The sequence below is a fragment of the Diadema antillarum genome, unplaced genomic scaffold (assembly GCF_040938485.1).
Source record: "Diadema antillarum isolate AM-2024a unplaced genomic scaffold, OU_Dant_1.0 seq00000687_RagTag, whole genome shotgun sequence".
Lineage (NCBI taxonomy): Eukaryota > Metazoa > Echinodermata > Echinoidea > Diadematoida > Diadematidae > Diadema > Diadema antillarum.
The window spans coordinates 370009-389626 of record NW_027271592.1 but is presented as its reverse complement, the minus strand read 5'-3'; the positions used below and the strand labels follow the sequence as shown (position 1 = coordinate 389626).

The 19618-nt window shown below is 37.1% G+C and overlaps 2 protein-coding genes across 2 annotated transcripts; both read left to right on the top strand.

Moving 5' to 3' along the window:
• The first annotated feature begins 9750 nt into the window (after positions 1 to 9750).
• On the top strand, positions 9751 to 14644 carry LOC139737237 (glutathione S-transferase 3-like). Its single transcript, XM_071647913.1, has 3 exons — positions 9751 to 9873; positions 13636 to 13687; positions 14508 to 14644. The coding sequence occupies exons 1-3, from the start codon at positions 9781 to 9783 to the stop codon at positions 14642 to 14644; spliced, it is 282 nt and encodes a 93-aa protein (XP_071504014.1). The 5' UTR covers positions 9751 to 9780.
• A 1295-nt stretch (positions 14645 to 15939) lies between these two features.
• Positions 15940 to 19459, top strand: LOC139737236 (glutathione S-transferase A4-like). The gene is made up of 4 exons (XM_071647912.1): positions 15940 to 15962; positions 17082 to 17226; positions 18530 to 18667; positions 19207 to 19459. The coding sequence occupies exons 1-4, from the start codon at positions 15940 to 15942 to the stop codon at positions 19327 to 19329; spliced, it is 429 nt and encodes a 142-aa protein (XP_071504013.1). The 3' UTR covers positions 19330 to 19459.
• The last annotated feature ends 159 nt before the right edge of the window (positions 19460 to 19618 follow it).

Genomic DNA, 19618 nt, shown 5'->3' with positions numbered 1-19618 from the left:
GAAAGGAAATGTGTCATTTCATTTCATTTCATTTATTTTCACTTAATAAAACATGCATACATAAAAAATGTGACAATAGTATAACAAATATAACATGAAAAGTGACAAAATAGACAAACAAGCAAACAAACAACCAAAGTTATCAAGTGAAGGGGTTAATGAGAAGGCGCTGGGCCTTATTTAAAACTAACCCCGGGAAAGTAAATACAGTATATTGTCTCTTCTTTCTACAAACTATAACCAGTAACTGAAAAAAAAAAAATTCGCATACATAGACATACACATACACAAAACATACACAAGTGCACATTAACAATACACAAGATTCCATTGACACAAACACACCCCTGTCATGCTCCTCTACTATTAATTCAGAATGATATTGAGTAATTCCAGAATACTTTTCAAGTAAAATACGCTTGAATGCTTTCTTAAAACTTGTTACTGTCTTCTTACATTTCACATCAGAGTGTATAGAATTCCAGATTTGTGGACCTTGAAAGAATATTGACTTTTTGTAAGAGGATGTACGAATCATAGGCAAGTAAAAAATTTTACAATTTCTTGTGCCATAGTTATGATTATCTTTGTTTAATTTGAAATACCCAAGTTGTGATACAGGTAAAATATCATTATAACATAAGTACATATATATTGCACTCTGTAATAAATACATATCATACACAGTTAAAATAGACAAAGAAGAAAAAATGGCAAGGAGGGCGCCCTATACAATGAATGCGAGACTATTCTAATACATGTAGCTCGCTTTTGTAATTTAAACAGTCTCTGCATATTATGCACGCTAGATTTCCCCCATGCTAAAATACAATAATTCAAATGTGGTATAATAAGGGTGTTATACAACAATGATAACAAAGATCTGGAGTAGGACCGTAGTCGGTTTAGAATCCCAATACTTTGTGATATCTTTTTGCAGATGACACCAGTGTGTTCCTTCCATGACAGACAGTCATCAATTTCAACCCCAAGAAATTTTACATGAGAGGCACGTAGTATTCTATTTTCATTTATATGAATCACAATATCATCTTTATTTATATGCTTATTTGAATACACCAATAATTAGTTTTATCTATATTCAATGCCAACTTATTTACTTGCAACCATTCTATCAATTTTCTTATCTCATAATTAAATGTATATTGTAAAACATCAGAATTACAGCTTGACAGGAACACACTTGTGTCATCAGCAAACTGAATAATTTAAAAAAAAAATTAAAAAACAATGATGTGTAAAGGATGCCCATGTACATTCAAAAATCGACACACATAACACACTCGTGTTACACCACTGCAAATAATATTGTTTTCTTATTGAAGCTACATGTGAAGGCTAACTATACTAAGTGTTATATGAGTGAATGACAAGTACGGTATCATTGTTTAGATTTCAACAACACTTTGCTGACCATTTCTCATTTGTTGAGTTGACAGGGGATGCCTACCACAACTGCAAAGTCCAATGCTAAGATGGTGCATACGAGTTGTCATACGCTTTAATAGTTGAATGCTGCTTATTATAATCTATGTAATGTATTGTATTTCGTGTTAAGAAGCAACATTCATATTAACTCGCCATTTGTGCATGACGGTTATGTATTCTCTGCGTTTCGCTGATGCTGTATCGAGTCTTATGATACATGTATAATAATGATAAATAATAAATACAATCTTTATGAAGACAATCAGTTCTCATTTGGGTCATGAAATGTAATTTTATATTGTTTTCAAATTTCATTTAGGTATTTTCACCCATTATTTTCACATATTTAGGATTAACGTAAAGAACATTGTACTGCAAAGTATGCATTGTGTCTCTTATTACAACTGTGATATATTCATATGCACATTTACTTTGTAATGCACTTTAAGATTCACGTTGTGCTAAACATTATTTCTTACAAATTGTTAAACCTTATACCGATTTGTGAAATTATGCTTTGTATTGTGTTTTACCAATTTCTCAATTTGTTTTATGTATTTATTTGTCCGTTTGTTTGCAATAAAATAAATAAATTGAATAGTATCAAGCGATTTCATAAGTGGATCATTAGTGAGCTTTAGATCAGCGACGCGAACGCTAAGGTGACGCAGCCTCTTGGGTTGAACAATGGAAACAGCTGTCCCGCGCATGTGCAGAACACTATATTTGGCCTATTTAGCGTCGTCTTAGCGCTCGCGTCGCAGATCTAAAGCGCACTAATACATGTATCCCTTCTAAATGTCTGTTAAAGCCGTTGTGGCCTAGAAGATAAACATTGTAATGGTTTCCCCATTCGTGAGGTCGCTGGTTCATGTCCGCTGCCAGCAGCGGATGTATTCTTAGGCAAGACAAATTGTCAGCATTGCCGAGTCCTTCACATTGGTTTCTTTGATTTTGTTTCAAGTTCAAGTTCAAGTTGATTTATTTCATTTCCAACAAACAAATAATTAGAAATACAATGTTTCATGTAATGTTTGTAGTTTCATTAAGTCATTATTTGTTCTCTTATGTATTTTCCGAGGGTCCCATACCCTACAAGCTTTGCTTTTTAGTGGGACCCTCCATTTCCATTCCAATCCTTGTATTATGCATGTGTATATGTACCTTAGAAAATGAATTTATGTTGTTACTCGTGATCACAATACCATGTACGTTTTCTTTGAAATTGTTACAAATATGTTCTGATAATGCATTGTATATAATTTTCCATGTTTATTCAATGGAAATGAAAATAAAGTTGAAAGTTGAAATAAAGTTGAAAATTTTAAAGTTGAAAATATAGAGGACCACAAGCAGTGAGTCACGCGATAATTTGCTCCTGCGCAGTTGGCAAATTTTCTGCATTAGATAGTAAGTCTAAATACAGCTTTAGGTTAAATGTCACCAAATGTCTCTATTCAGCGCCGAATGAGTGAAACGTATAATATCTAATCTACTGTATGATGTAGTACTTGCTGTTAAAGCGGAATTCCAGGCCAGTTATGTTAGTCTGATAAAACAGAGTAAAACAAAACAAGTACAACTGTGGAAATTTGATCGAATCGGATAAATATTAGGGAAGTTACGAAATTGTGAAGTTTCGCTTACTTCTGTAGAACAACTCTCGTACAGTTGTTATGAATACTAGTATGCAAATGAGTGAGCTGATGGTGACATCACCTCACAAGTTTCTTTGATTGTGAAAAAAAAAGTGATGAAAATTAATTTTTTTTTAATCATAGTGTAAAATACTAGTATATAGCCTATCTGGCTGAATAACTTCAAATAATGATCAGTCAGATAAAAAAATCAAGATTTGAGACTAGGGCAAAGTTATTGTGTTTGCATTAAAAACTGGAAATTTCAAAATTGTATGTACAAACTACTGTGTATGGCAAGTTGTGAGGGGATGACATGTTAATATTCCCTTCACTATTTGCATATTCATATTGACTGTTCAAGAACTGTTTCGAAAAAGAATATAGCGAGATTTCAAAATTCCATAACTTCCTTACTTTTTTCAGCCGATTTTAATCAAAGTTTCATTGTTGTGCTTAAAAAAAAAAAAAATCAGACTAACCTTTAACCACACTGGAATTTCCCTTTAACTAATTGAAAATCCTTCAATTAACTGAAAATTCGGGATGGACTGAAAAGTGAGAAACTGACCTTTATTCTGTCAAAGACCGCCCTTCTTTTGGTCATGGACTTACAACGAAAGTTTCCATGTTTCGGTTCACCCTCTTCTGTCGTCGATGGCCTAGTATCAGTAAATTTTCTTTCCAGATGCCTCCTGGGTTATTATACATGTATCGCCAAAAGAGGGCGCTAAGGGGAAACTCGGAAATTCTCGCAGAAAGTTGCTTACTCCACACAGGAAAGAAAGGACATGACACAGCCACTCGAGCATCCTGAGGTCAAGCTGTTTTATCTTTCTCATCAAAGCCCTATATCCCTATATCTTTAATGACTTTACAAGAAAAAACAACAAATGAGAAAGGGCACTGGCATCTTATTGAAATAACTTTCCCAGTCCAAACCAAGTAATAGGCTATCTGGGTAAAAGGCGACAAGTATAAATAACCAAGGTCATGGAAAGAGAAATACACAGAAGAATTGATTGCTTTGCCTTGGAATATAAATATTATCAAGTCTTGCAAGATAAAGACAGATACATGTTTTTTTTTATTCATGTTTTCTGTTAATCGCAGGGATCCAGGAATTCCGTTAAGGAGAGGCGCTTTTACAAAATCAAAGGGGGCGCATGCCCCCATTTATTTCTGTTTATTTCTTTCGTTTTAACAAAATATAAAGGGGAGGCGCGCGCCCTGTGCTCTCCCACCTGGATCCGCCCACCGATTACTGTCCTATCTCTTTAATGACTTTACAAGGAAAAAACAACAACAACAAATGACAAAGGGCAGTGATATCCTATCAAAATGCCTTTCCCATCTATGCTGGATCTGGATAAAGGCGATCGGTATAAAATAACCAACATCATGGAAAGAGAAATTCGTAGAATAATTGCTTTGCTTTGGAATAAGCCTTGCAGGATAAAGACATACACATGTTTTTTGGTTACTCGGTAACGTTTCTTTTAATTGGGATATGTAATTTCTACAGAAAGTTCACATATACGCGCATTTTGTTTGTAGACAGGAGTACACACTGCGTGACAAAACGTGTTACTGTACATGAAAGTTACCATATATACACGTACCCCGTGACCTATAGGAGGTATAGGCCTACAATGTACTATAGGCGAGCTCGCCATGTACCTCCTTGATAATGACGTTAATTCAATACACGATGTTTAATTGCGATTACAGTGGACTCCCGTTATAACGAATAAGTCCTCGGGACCGGCAGTTTTCATTCGTTATATCGAAATTTCGTTAAAACCGAACAAAAAACAATAAAAAAACAGCGAATAATGTTGCAGCGTGAGTTTTTACTTCTTTGCAACCCGGATTTCGTTATATCCGTGTTCGTTATAACGGGAGTCACTGTATCCTTTGTGTTCAACTTGGAGATATATGCCTTCAAATATATGGCCTCCATATGCATCCACTTGAGGACATAAACTATAACAAAATAGGGTGGGGGTGTCAATTTCCAGCGTTTTTCGCGACATCTGTTACCGCTGATGTCACGAAACGAAGTGTGAATTCTGAAGCGTTTTAAATTTCTACAAGGACCCTTCTGTATTTTCGTCATGAAACGTATGTGTCTCCCTACGCCATCCAAGGAATTTGATTTACCTTTGCTAATTTGCTGATACATACCTAATTAGATCTAGTAAATCTAACCAGATAAAGCGATCTCAGCCTGTGAAATGTATTGAGATGACAGTTTGAGACTGACAATCCTGTATAATTATTGTCCGCAATACATAAACAACACTGGAGATATCATCAATGACATTGGTCGGCATTGTAAAAATGTAATAGGAAATACCGGGCAGTGAGAGTCCGAGTTCAATTGGTCCATTTGGGTTTCAGAATTAATGTCTTCAAACTTTGTTGAGAGTTGTCCAACTCTTGATGAAAATTTTAGATTTGGGGGAACCTGTTTCATGTAGGCCTAGTTCTGGAGCAGTATAGGGACCTAGAGGAGAAATCTACATCGCCGTCAATAAAAACCCAAAGAATACACATTTGCGACCCAGACTTAATTTTTGTTCAAAGGTTACTCAAAAGTCACTGAAATTGATAGTCGAGATCACCCTGAACTGGTTCCTTGAATGCCGTTTGCGGCCATTTCACCCTGTTTGTCAAAATTAATCAGCCGTTTGACACTGAATACGTGATACAACACTTACACTGTGCTATCATTTCAGAATGTGATATGTTTTGATATTTTCTTTTTAAAACCAAATATACATTTTATATCTAAAATCATACGAGAGTATGTTAGGATATGCTTCAAAAAATGTTATTGTCGCCTTTTAGGAAAATTGCTAAAATTTAGCACGAAGGCCTAATTCATTCTCGTATAAACGTTTATGACATGCTTGGTTGAAAGGCTAACCCGGCGTCACGGCTTTGTCTGTATTTTGTTTTTTGTTTTTTTTTTGTTTTTGTTTTTACTTTTCATTATTGCTTCATTCATGCACCCGTGAATTTGATAAATCTTGTTCATAATATTTCCGCACGGAATTGGTTGCAGAGATCAGTATCGAGGTGCTATGAAAAAGTCAGAACGGTTGTAAAGGTACAGATGCGACCATTTATACCTGCAACACAATAATCGTCGCGACGCATGAGCTGACAGTATTTCTCTGTCCACAATAATAGGTGCATTTACAAATGGGCATGTTGATGTATTAAATCGAGCCAGATCTTATAATAGACGATGGCCATTGTGTCGCAGGTACAAACGTATAGGCTTAATGCATGCATGCAACAAGAAAAACAAACGGGGAAGAGGGATCAAAGGCAACGAAATCACTAACTATTCATGTGATCACTACCGTAACTCTTGACAGAGTGATTATTTTGAGCTGTCTCTCTGTTTGAGCTTTGTGACTTGATCATGTATTTGAATTAAGTTTGTAGATTTCAGAGAATGATAATAATATACTATAGACTAATACTATCGGCATAGTCTGTTCGACTATGCCGATTTGATTTATGACTCGACCTCGCTGAAAAATACTTCGCAATTACAAAAGTTACAAAATAGGGCGGGAAGGATAATTCTTAGGATAAATCCATATAAGCATGAAATTCATCATATCAAATCATGAAATTCATCAAATTCCAAACTGGGATTCTTTAAACGTAAGGCGTAAAAAGCATTTAAATTCCATGGTTTTCAAATGTCTCCATGAATACAGTGCCCCATATCTTAAAGAATTATTTAATTTTATGTCCCGAAATTACTCTCTCCGTAATGGTACCCTTTCACTGCCAAAACCCAAGACCGAATATTGTCGAAGAATGTTTTCGTACAGAGGAGCTTCCAGTTATGATGAATTACCTTCAGCGCCCAAATGCTGTTCAAGTGTAACCAGTTTTAATAAAATGATAAATGATGTTATTTCGAAATATTTTTTATTTAAATGTGGTATAAGATAAACTGTATTTGTTATATGTATTTTTTTCTTTATGTTCATATTAAGATAAGTATTAAGTTTATAAAGTAGGATGGGTGGGTGGGGTGTTACTTAATTTTTGCTCTTTTTTTAAAGATATTGTTTAAAAGTTATAGTAATGTTTGTTTTTGTTTTTTGCATTCGATGTTTTCTATTACATTTATAATTTACTCTGTTCCTGGACCCCTCGTTAGAACAGCTGTGTCGTAACAGCTGAGTAGGGCAATCCAGCCGTATTTTAGATATCATTCTGTTGACTGTACGATTACTGTTTTGTTGTTGTTTTTATACGGAAAATAAATGAAACAAAACAAACACAAACTATAGAGTATTTAGACGTATAATGGCGTATATAGTTTTTACTATTCTTAACTCATTTGTGTGCTTTGAGAGCCAATTGGAACAACCCCATGGCATAATGTAGGCCTACACATTCTCCGACTCTTTGTTATTCACAGAAAGGGTTAACAGAGAAAAACCGTGAACACTGTCATAATCTGTTCCAGGTTCTCCCGGTATGCGTCTTGTAAATAACCACAAAATATCAACAGCAGCAATGAAAACAATACTGTATCGGATAGCGTTTTTACTCATTCTATCAAATGAGAGAAGGCATGCCGAAAAAACGAGGTCATGCCACGAGACCGACACCCACGAGTCATATACAGCCCACGAGTTTGACATTTAAAAAAGATCCATGGGTCATGCATAATACAGCCCACGAGTCATACAGCTCGTGGAGTCGACGCTATATAGGCAAATAAAGCCATGAGTTTGACACTTATAGGTAAAGGTAAAAACAGCACACGAGTTCGACGCTACAACACGGGGCTTTCATAGTGTGTCCGTCTTGTCTGCCTTAATTGCTTAGCGTTGAACTCATGGGCTGTTTGGCTCGTGGGCTGTATGACTCGTGGGTGTCGGTCTCTTGACATGCACCCTATAAAAGACGCTCCTTTGTGGCGAGAGAACCTAACATGCCATCATCAGCCCTCCTGAACGGAGTTGAAGTCGACAGAAATCTTGGTGACTAAAAGGACTGAAGTAAAGTTAGTCGGTATACCTGTACACTGAAAAAGGGTGCAATATACAGTGTTGTGATTGGTTCATTCGTGATGACTGCTTGATTTCATTTAAGTTAATGTTGGAACAGTGAGGGATAGATATTCTTTCCTTGATGACCATTTACTACACGTATCTTTTACATTCAACACGCATATTTACTGTATACGGAAAACCCATGCGTTCTGGGCCCCGTTTCATAAAACTTATCAGTGACAAGTTGTTATAGATGTAGACATAGACCTAACGTGTTAGTTGTTACTTTACTGAAATCCTTGCATCTGATTGGCTGAGAGCAAATTTGTCATAGAAATGTGGCAGTTGTCACTGATAACAAGCTTTATGAAACAGGACCCAGGTGTCATACATGAGCTCGCGACATCTGAACTGGATGAATAGCGTCGACCATAGGGGCGTGTCTATTTGGCGCCCAGGGTACTCCACTGACCTCTGATAATTTTGTGGTATAGTTTTTATTATATCCCTGATGTAAAGCTTCTTGCCATAGACTTTATCTCGGGGCATAGCACTGTTGAGAAATCACCTCGGTGCAAATAGTTTCACCATCTCCCTCAGTAGCAGTCGATATTTGTATACTGAAATGGGGCTTCGGGTTTCCAACTTTTTTGTGAGATGATCAGAAACCTCTTATGAATCATGAAAAGCATTATCATTTATGATTCTAAGAGGAATTCAAAGTTTATTTGATGAAAACTGGTTTTGAAATGGCTCAGATATCCAAAAACAGAGGTCCTAATGAAAGTTGGGACCCATGCACCTTTTATTAGGACCACTTTGTTCTATTTTGTTTTTGGATATCTCAGCCATCTCAAAACCGATTTTCATTAATAAACTTTGAATTCCTCTTAGCATGCTCTTCACTATGTAATAGGTGGTTTCTAATTATCTTGCAAAAAGTTAAAATCTGAATAAACCCATTTCAACTAAAAATATCTTTCCCTTAAATTACAAGATCAGCGGTGTATTCAGTGTATTCCAGTGATCTCAATAGGAGGTGATATTTCATACAGATATCATGCAGTGGTACATTGATCCTATACATTGCATCTGAAAAAAAAAAGTGAATTGTCGTGAGTCAAACCATATATGATATATGTTTGCGTCATAATCAGTATTGATAATACTCATATAGGGCCCTATTTTCTCCCAAGAAACTGGTGGGTTTTTACAACTTAGGGTTAAAGGGATTGTGTAGTTTTGTTGAGACCTAACTTCAGGTTTCTAACATTTTTGGGTGGGATAATGAGAAACCTCTTATGAAATATGAAAGAGCATATAATTCCAAGAGGAATTTAATGTTTATTTGATATAAATTGGTTTTGAAAATGACCGAGATACGCAAAATAGAGCAATCCTGATAAAACATGTGACCCATCTTTTCTTGGTATCTCACAAAAAGTTAAAAGTCAAATCCTCGCCTCCGCCAATACTGTACATCCCTTTAAAAGGCAAGAAAGAAGAGAGATGATAAATAAATGTGGTCAAATTGGCAACGTAACATTTTTTTTTTTCTCTGCTCGGGATGTCGACTGCCCTGGTTGTCTCACCAACCACTTTGTGTCGTGTGCTCAGCCTGCCGTGTGTGCTTGCTATTCGTACCATAGATAACGGTCATGGCGGACTCGACGAAACCACGGTTAACATACACAGCTGGCAGAGGACTGGCGTCAGTCGTACGTATTGCACTGGCTGCCGCCAAAATTGAGGTGAGGTCTAGAGCTCTGTCGGTACATAAACGCACGTGTTCAAAGTCATAGCCACGTTGTCTTGTGTTTGTGTGAACTGTGAAAGGTGCCAGCCCAATCGTGTTTTCCGGACATTTCATATAGGCCTACTCATAGATCATAATTATGATTATGATAAAAGACTGTACGTCCTGCGTTGACAGATTGAGGCCCCCGTTTTATTAATCTTGCGATTGAAGACAGTTTAAACTACTCTAGCCATCCCAAATGTTCGTCGTGGTATAAATATTGAACTCAAATTGTGATCAATTGAAAGACATTATTTGGCTGTATGAACTGTGTATCAGTTTTATAATACTGCAGATACAAAGACGTTAAGTTATCGATTGATATTTGAATCTAGATGATGGAAATACTTCAACTGGTAATTGATTTATTTGTGAAGCATCAGTGTTTTTCTCAATGATACAAAATGGATTTAATGAAGAGGCATTATTGATAAACATGTTTATTATAAGGGAAAGATGTCACACACCTGCGGTTCAATATTGAGACAAATATTAAAGGACAAGTTCACCTTCATAAACATAAGGATTGAGAGAATGCAGCAATATTAGTAGAACACATCAGTGAAAGTTTGAGGAAAATTGGACAATCGATGCAAAAGTTATGAATTTTTAAAATTTTTGCGTTGGAGCCGCTGGGTGAGGAGACTACTACAGCTTGTAATGTCATATGCGTACAACCGTATAAAGAAAATGTAAAGAAAATTCAACATATTTTCACTTTTTTCGCATAATAAAAGAGCGCTTGACTTGCCGCTTTCTAAAGGCAGGGGGAATAATATTACCCATAACATATGTCGGTAACGAGTCAAGGGAATGTGTACTTTTTTCAAAAGATGATATTTTGTGAAATTCTCTTTATATTGTCCTTATATTGTTGTACGCATGTGACATTACACACTGCAGTAGTCTTCTCATCCAGCGGTTACTGCACAAAAACTTCAAAAATTCATAACTTTTGAACGGATTGTCCGATTTTCCTCAAACTTTCAATGATGTGTTCTACTAATATTGCTACATTCTCTCAATCCTTGTGTTTACGAAGGTGAACTTGTCCTTTAAGCAAATTCTAATAGAAAATGTGGGAGACCATTAATTTTTGATATCATTAAGCAGGTGCTTGACGAGGATCGGCCTTGGAAATACACACTACACAGTATACAATAAAGTATCATTATGCATGGATAATGCAGTCACCACTCGCTGGGGGGGGGGGGCAATAATATATTATGTGCAAGCAGTTGAACATAGCGCAAAAGTATGGAGAGTTTTTGTGGTGAAGAGTTGTGTGTATGAAATATGCGACGGAGAATATTTATGCAAACCATGTCATGTCTCTGTCGATAGCAGGGGCTGCGGGAAAAACAATGTGTATGCAGTGGAACATACAGCGCAAAAGTATGGAGAGTGTGTGTGGTGAAGAGTTGTGTGTACAAATATGCGATGGAGAATATAATATGCAAACTACACTGCATGTCATGTTTGCTCTATTGACTGAGCATGGGGCTTTGGAACTTTTTCGGGGGGGGGGGGGAGGGGTTCTGCGGATGTGGGGGGGGGATTCAGAGATCAGCAAGGTCAATGGTATGCTGAATAGGGTCCTCGCTACACAAAGTCCCAAAATTCGTGCTCTTTCTTGAATGATGAGAGTGAATGCAGGAGAAGAGGCATATGCGCAAATCGTCAGCCTGGTATTAATTTAACACTAAAGACACTATACCTCCAACATTAGTTTGTTTGGTTTTTTTTAGTATAAATTATATAGATTTACAATTACATACGTTTAGGTTTGTCGGGTAAGGAATTCCAGATGTCCGGCCTATAATATTTTTGTGCCAGGACCATTTTCGGGTGTGTTCGTATGATTACAAATTTCCATGCACAGTGACTTTGAAATTTACGTTCGTGTTAAAGAATAACCCGTCTATCCCCACTATCTAATGATATCCTATTCATAAATTAGATGTCAAGGTTGATGGATTCGTTGCATAATGATATACCATGGCAACCTCCTGTGACTGATTTTTTTTTTTTTATGACACAAATCGTGCGGTTGACATTCATTTTGATTCGTGATTTTGAATCAATAACTTTTGACAGATTTGCGATCAGTTCATTCCGAAACGCTATTGTGGATTTTTTTTTTTTTGAAAAAAAAAATTGAATTGAAATCAATCCCAAAGTTGTGGTTGATTAGGGATTTTCGATTGACTCTAATCAATCGTAACTCTTTACAAGATAAAATACCTTTGGAACAGTCTTACATCCTGATCTTTTATAGGTCAATTTTAGGTCATAATCCTGTTCAAGTCTCAGTTTACTGACATTACACGCGTATTTCAACACTCTCTACTGGCTTATGTAATTCATAGATGAATGAGGAAAATGTGTGTGTGTAGGTGTGTGTGTCTGTGTGTCTGTGTGTGTGTGTGTGTTGCGGTGGGGGTTAATACCGTTCACGAATAATCAATCTTCACGAAGCAACTGTGAAGATTGATTTATGGCAGTAATAATGTATCAGTTTATAAAGCGCAGAAACTTAGTTCATGATATATTCTTCTTTGATATATAGCAACTGTGAAGATTGATTTATGGCAGTAATAATGTGTCAGTTTATAAAGCGCAGAAACTTAGTTCATAATATATTCTTCTGTAAGAGATCCTTAATGAGATATTGATCGAGTTTCCAGACAGTTTGTTTGTTTCTTTCTGCTCTGCGTGTATGAGTGCGGGTCATCATTACACTATGTTGCACACGGCAGGGTTTATCTCAGCAGGGAGGTTACTACACTCACACGCGCATTATGATATGTATATATGTATATATATATATATATATATATATATATATATATATATCATATATCTAACGCTCTTGCAATCTTGGGCAGGATGATAAAGTTATAACAATGAAGACAATCACAATAGAATGATGTCGCACATTGCCAGATGTTATGGGTGGTAGAAGCTTACGACTATAGGTTTTCCTCAGCTTTATTGCCTGGTATTTTCAATGTCATTCGACCGAGGACAACACAAGGTGGATATAACGAGACAGGACGAAAATTGAGGGACAAGAAAGGAATAGGAAAATAATGTGAAAAGTTGAGAGAAAAAGAACAGTCTGACAGAAGAAATGAGAACAGAAGAGGAGCGATATTATACAGTGTTCAGGAGTTAGGAGATTTATGCGGGAAAAGAAACCAAGTAATTTGTCCTAAAGATTTATATTCTAAACAATGAGAAACGATGAGGATGAAACGCATAATTTCGAATTCGAGTTTACTTTGCGAGAAGATTTTTTTTTTTAACAGGGGGATTCAAAACGTTGTCACGATGGTTGTAGAGAAAACTGCATCTAACAGTCTGCATCTAAGGTCGTCAGTCAATGAGATCCATACATCTGGACTATGATGTCTTATAGACTTTTGAGCTGAGATAAGTGTAGGATTTTCCGAAAAATCTGTCACATTTTCGTATTTCCCTTATGCAGTCACCAGAAATGTCGTATTTTTCAAATGCACATTTTATATGCAGATGGTGTAATGGGTAATGTGCTAATGAAGTCACTATGACTGCATCAAAGCAACAAATTCCTCAATACCCACACAGGACAATAACAGTACCATTATCTCTGATCTGCTGTAGCATATTTTATTTATTGTTTTTCTTTTCTTTTCTTTTCTTTTCTTCCTTCTCTCTGTTTTACTCTTCTCAGTACGAAGATGCCTACCTGACGACGAGAGAAGATTTTCTGAAGTTAATCGAAAGTGAGTGTTTTTAAAGGCTATAAAATGATGTTAAATTGCCTTGCTGTGTGGAAGGCAGTGGAGTGTAAATGAAAATGCATTTTTACTGCAATTTTCGTTTGCGTTTGTTAGTTGTTAGAGTTTTGTGGGTTTGTGTTTGGTTGATTTTTTGGCGAAGAGATGAGCAGGAGCTCTTGCGATGATCCTTCCTTTTACTCTGTTCATAATGCCATCATTTACACAAGCATTTGGCGAGAATACTGTCGGTCTTTGACAATATTGTTTATCAGTTTAGAGCAATAGAAAGAGGAAGTAAATTATGCTTGTTCCTCGCATTTTTAGCTCACCTAACCCAAAGGCTGAATTGTGCTACAAGTTTTTATACAATCGGCATGTCGCGCGTCGTCCGTCGTGCGTCTTCGTGCGTAAACTGTATAATCTAGCTCTTCAGCTTTTTCTTGAGAACCCCATGACGGATTTTCACCAAACTTAGCAGGTAGCGTCTCCTAGGTAATAAGATCTCAATTTGTCCAAATGGGCACAACCGCGCCCCACAGTTAAGTAATCTTTCATGAGTGAGTCAAATTTACTCATGGGAACGTTATTATGATATACCACGGCAACAGGTACCTGATCTTGGGCGATTAACGTCTTCCGTCTCCATAGGCATTTCTCACAGATAGAACATGGGTATGAAAACTAATTCACTCTTATAGCGTTCAAAAAGGAAAATTATTCCCTCTTGGTCCACCATGAATTATGGCTCTTTTGGAAGTGGAATGGGGCATTGATACTGTCATGACTTTTTCTCTTCTCATTTGACTCCATTTTGTTCCTCAAGCCGGGAAGCTGATGTTTAAACAGGTCCCTCTTCTTGAAATCGACGGCAAAAATTTGATCGGGAGTGATTGCATCGTTCGCTATGTTTGCAAGAAAGGAGGACTCATGGGAAAGACGGCTAACGAAGAGATCAAGTGAGGAATACTTTCCCCTCCCCCCCCCCCCCACATTCCCAGAACGGGTCTAGGGCAATTACCCCCTGGAAAATTACCCCGGACTCTTCCCCTGATCCTAAACCTAATCCTAAATCCGGAACCTATAAACCTAACCCTAACCGAAACTCTAGCCCTAAACCTAACCCTAAATCTAATCTTTACTCTAACCTTATCACTAACCAGTACTTAGCCGGGGAGGGGAGGGGGGATAATTGCCCTCGGGGGGTAATTGCCCTGATACGCCCCAAAACAACGGCAAACAAACACTATTATAGCTCCTTCAAAACCATTGTCAACCTGATGATGTGCAATGCCAGTTTAATTGTGACTTGATGAACGTGAGAGGGTTATTGTATTTTAGTGGACAACGCTGGGCATTCTGAATCTCGACCTTAGGTCTTTCTCTATCCAAGTGCATGCAGGAATGAAGGGATTCATATGGGTCACGTTGAATCAGGGAACTGTTTATATCTTACGAGTGAAATTTCTTTGCAAATTTATGCGTGTAAATAGGTTATACAGCGTGGCAATCGAATGTAAGATCTTTCAGATTTATGTGATTGGCTAACGCGTCTTTCTATGATTTAGGAGCATAGCAATTAAAGAACAAGTTTTGCTTATTTTTCCATTTTTTGTTGTTGTTGCACGCGTAATAAATGAGATTATTGAAAGAATCACTGGAGCGAACTGCTACTCGTTGGGCGTGTTGTGATTATGATGCGTTTTTAAATAGGAATTCTGTCAAAGCAATAATTCAGTATTGAAGTGACACCTTCGATAGAACGCATAACTCCTCCGTGGCACGGAGCATGAGTAAAAAGGAGAAATTCTCGTTATTTCTATAACACATCCCTTGTTCTACGATAAGGAAGCAGTCATGCCGCTTTTAAAGGAAGTCGGTCGACCTTTTGACCTTGGTGAGTACATAGGGAGATTCCTATAACAGAGACATCGACAAGAAGTTTCAAAGGATGCTGTTATAGACATTCAAGATCAACCAGGGTGATACTGTCCAAGTCCTATAACACGACAGAAATACCACTCCATATTCCAATGTCTGTGTCAAGTTGAATATCAATTTGTTTCTGCTTTTTTATTTCAAAAATAAAATGCACAGACGAAAATGCAACGATGATAGTATAAGGATATTATTCTAGTAAAATTCAGATTTCTAAGAAAATGTCATTTTAGAAACATTCCACAAGTAATTCAGATACGAGATACAGCAGATCATTGCATTTTCTCTTTCATAACAAAACTGTTGCAGTGGCCGTCACAATGAACATGCATAATTATGCTTGGTAAGATGACAGCTCTTTTGTCACAACAAAACAAAATAATGAAAATGTTTCCTTGGATTGGCACACTTCAGGCAAGAGAATTGATTGCAAATTGTCTATAGATCAATAACAGTTATAAAATGGACATGTGGATCCTAATGATTGGCTGAGAGCAATCACGTGACCAGTCCTTAATGTTGCCTGATGGCACAACTTCATTTTTCATTGGGCGTTTATAATAGTACACTAATGACTGACACTGACGACCGCTTGTTTGTGTTAAGCTATATTGCCTGTGCATTTTTGTGTCTGTGGTTGAGTTAGCGTGGAAAGCTGATGCTCGCCTGAGAATCTTGCGAAAATGACTCATGTCATCATTTTATAAAAGTAAAAAATGCACCTGAGTTGGTCTGGCATTCGTAAAATTGTCCATCCTCCACAATTTTGACCAGTTCAAAACACACTCGCCTTCACCTCGCATATGTTTCCGACTGATCCAAAGTTACTATATCGGGTGGATAATCCTTGCTAACGCCCTGTGTCATGTGTATTCTTTTGTAAAATATAACATAACCTATTCTAATTTGCATATCCTCGTCACCACTATTACCTTGTTAATACTTTGTGATATTTTCTGTTGGCAAAAGTGTAATTCTATATCCAGCTTCGATGAAGTTAAACAGAGAATACCGTTTACATTTTCTATTTGAGGTGAGAGTGAACATGAAGTAACATTTCACTTTAATGTGGAGTTGAAGAAAATATGTCTGATTTATCCAGATACAACTTCATAAAAGTGCGCAAAGCAAACTATTATTATCATCTGGACCTGTCACATCTGGGGAAGACCAATGCAGGGAAGTTTTACAAATATTTTGTCTGTCTTACAAGAGGATGCAAACATGGCATGTCACGCAGGGGCGGAACCAGGAATTCCGTAAAGTAGGGGAGCCTTTGCAAAATTAAAGGGAAGCGCACGCACCCCACTCCCATTTTTTCTTTTTATCTATTTTTTTGTTTTAACAAAAAATAAAGATAAAGGGGGGGGGGGTGCGCCTGGTGCGTCCCCGCCTGGATCCGCCATTGTCACGTGATGTCGTGTAAATTAACGTTATTTTACCTTTTAATTTCTTATCCCAGGATTGAAATGATGTCTATGGGAGCAAGAGACATGTTGAAAGCAGGTTTCGTGATGCACAAGTACGTGGAACCACAGAAGCAAGACCAAGAATTGCAGGGCGGTCTCAAAGAAGCCAGGGAGCGGTATCTTCCCGTCTTTGAAAAGGTGAGACAACGCTCTTTGTCACACACAGGGTCTATAGAGCTCAAAAACGCACTACCATAAATACATATCCATGCAGAAAGGCAAAATTACTACTATACCATTACCATGAAAACTACCGCCTTCTCTTTACAGTTGTTTCGCACTCTGGTACGAGTGATTTGTTACAGGACTTCTGCGTCACTGCATTATGCTGCACTATGACTGGTGTGGGCATTAAAATTATTCTGCCAAATAACTTTATGAAGAGGACAGACTGAGTCAAATTGAAGAAGAACAAATTGAATTATTCGGGCATATAAGACACCTTTGCTTTGCTCCGACACGTTGGTGTTATTGCCTTGGTTTGGGGCGTAATTCTGTAATGTATCTATAGATTGTTTATCTGCGTATTTGTGTTGCTCTTGCAGTTAAATTTAAGTGAGAATTATCATTTTTTAAGATATCCCCAAGAGACTGTAATCCCAGTCAAGGGAATTGCTTATGAATGACAGTCTCCTCCATGCACCTGTATACCTTAACATTAATTTGCTTAAAGGTCGATCCTGTTTACCTTTGGGAGCAGTGATGTAAAAAATGTTAAAGATATCACATTAATTTGATGCATATGTGTAGGTCAGTAAACGGTATCACAAAAACATCCTACCATATAAAGTTTTTGCAGTAAAGCCTATATTTCAAGGAGATATGACTGTTTTTCTCAATAAACCATAACTGCAGACGGTTTGGTCTAGAAACATTTTTATTGTAACTATTGTTCACATTAACATTTATTTAACAATACTTAACATTGATAATACTGATTCAAATTTTTACATTGGTTGTTTCTTTCCCTAACTAACATTTTAAAACTATTTTGAAGCACCAATGCTGGGTTTTTGTTTCATCTGCAAATGGTAATCATGCCTTGAAAAGATATGTAGTTTGTGCGTATACGTCATATACGTAATTGTATATTTTTCTTAGTATTATTGTGTACAACCCATTTTGATGTGAAAATTGTTGATTTTGTCATAACTGTTTCATTTTTACAAGTTGAGAAATAAAAAGTGAAAGTGAAACTGAACCGTAACATATCATAGCCGCAATTGTGTTGACCCTTATGTCATTTTGATGATAGAACATACTTCGGATATAATCTGACGATTAGAACTACATTATCAAGCAGAAAGTCGTCAACTGGAATATAATATGGTATTTGCAGTAAGGCTTATACTTGTTGGCATTAGGCGAAATGGCTGTCGGCTAGTTATTAGTTGTCACTAAAATATTTTGTGTAATGTAATTTTTTTTTTGCATCTTCCAGACCCTAACAGTCAATCCGTCTGGATTCCTGGTCGGTGGTTCCTTGTCCATGGCGGACATCGTGTTCTACGATTCCGTGAGCATTATCAGCGACGATCCCGCCTTGGAGAAAGAGCTAGCTAACTTCCCCAAGTGCAGAGTGAGCTCGAATTCAATTTCAATTTCAAATTGACGTTATGGTTTTTAAGTTTGTTTCCATCGAAGAGACCACTGACAATAATTCTTAAATTTTGTTGTGAAGTAAAGCGTTGAACAATGGGTTTTGAATAAAGAACACATCATGGTAAGACATGTGAGAATATTGGATCACTTGCTCCTTGTAACTGGCTTTGTTTCTACCATTATTCAGTTCTCGTGGACCGGCGTTAAGCGTGATACATCAGTATATAAGCTCAAGATGTATTAACATCAGTCACAAGACCATAGCACGTCATTATTGCTTACCTTTTCGTCTCCTGGGGCCATTGTCTCGCTCTCTCTAGCTCAAGAATCTACCTTCCCCCTGCAAAAAAGGAAAATGAATTAATATTATGCAAATGAAATAAACAGAACACGCGCTTTCTTCCATGTTACTCACCCCTAATAACGTGTTTTTTGTTTGTTGACCAGAGTTATCATTGTCTGCTTATATATGCATGTGGTTTATTCTTTGTTCCCTTTCACATCGCATCTGTGCAGGCTTTCATTGAGCACTTTCGAAGTCAACCGGGTTTGAAGGAGTTCATGACTGGTCCTCGCAACTTCCCTCCCCCGTCCGACGAACACGTGCAAGAAGTGAAGGGCGTCTTTCTCATACCATAGTCTGTTCAAGTAGATCGTATTTCTTTGAAAGGGATGATATAGTGTCGGTTGAGGTGAGGATTCAGCTTCTAACTTTTTGCAAGATACTTAGAAACCACTTTGTGAAATGCAAAAGAGCATACATATTCTAAGAGGAATAATTCATCGTTTACTTCATGGAAATCGGTTTTGAAATGGCCGAGATATCTAAAAACAAACAAAAACAAAGCGATCCTAGTAAAAGGTGGGTCCCACCTTTATAGTAGGATCGCTTTTTTATATCTCAGCCGTTTCAAAACCTATTTTCATC

Excerpts from the sequence above, each read along its gene's own strand:
- LOC139737237 (XM_071647913.1), top strand. The coding sequence starts at position 9,781 with ATGGCGGACTCGACGAAACCACGGTTAACATACACAGCTGGCAGAGGA. Across the intron at positions 9,874-13,635 it reads TGGCTGCCGCCAAAATTGAG|TACGAAGATGCCTACCTGAC; the intron begins GTGAGGTCTAGA and ends TACTCTTCTCAG. Across the intron at positions 13,688-14,507 it reads TTTTCTGAAGTTAATCGAAA|CCGGGAAGCTGATGTTTAAA; the intron begins GTGAGTGTTTTT and ends TTGTTCCTCAAG.
- LOC139737236 (XM_071647912.1), top strand. The coding sequence starts at position 15,940 with ATGAACATGCATAATTATGCTTG. Across the intron at positions 17,227-18,529 it reads ATCTTCCCGTCTTTGAAAAG|ACCCTAACAGTCAATCCGTC; the intron begins GTGAGACAACGC and ends TGCATCTTCCAG. Across the intron at positions 18,668-19,206 it reads CTAACTTCCCCAAGTGCAGA|GCTTTCATTGAGCACTTTCG; the intron begins GTGAGCTCGAAT and ends GCATCTGTGCAG.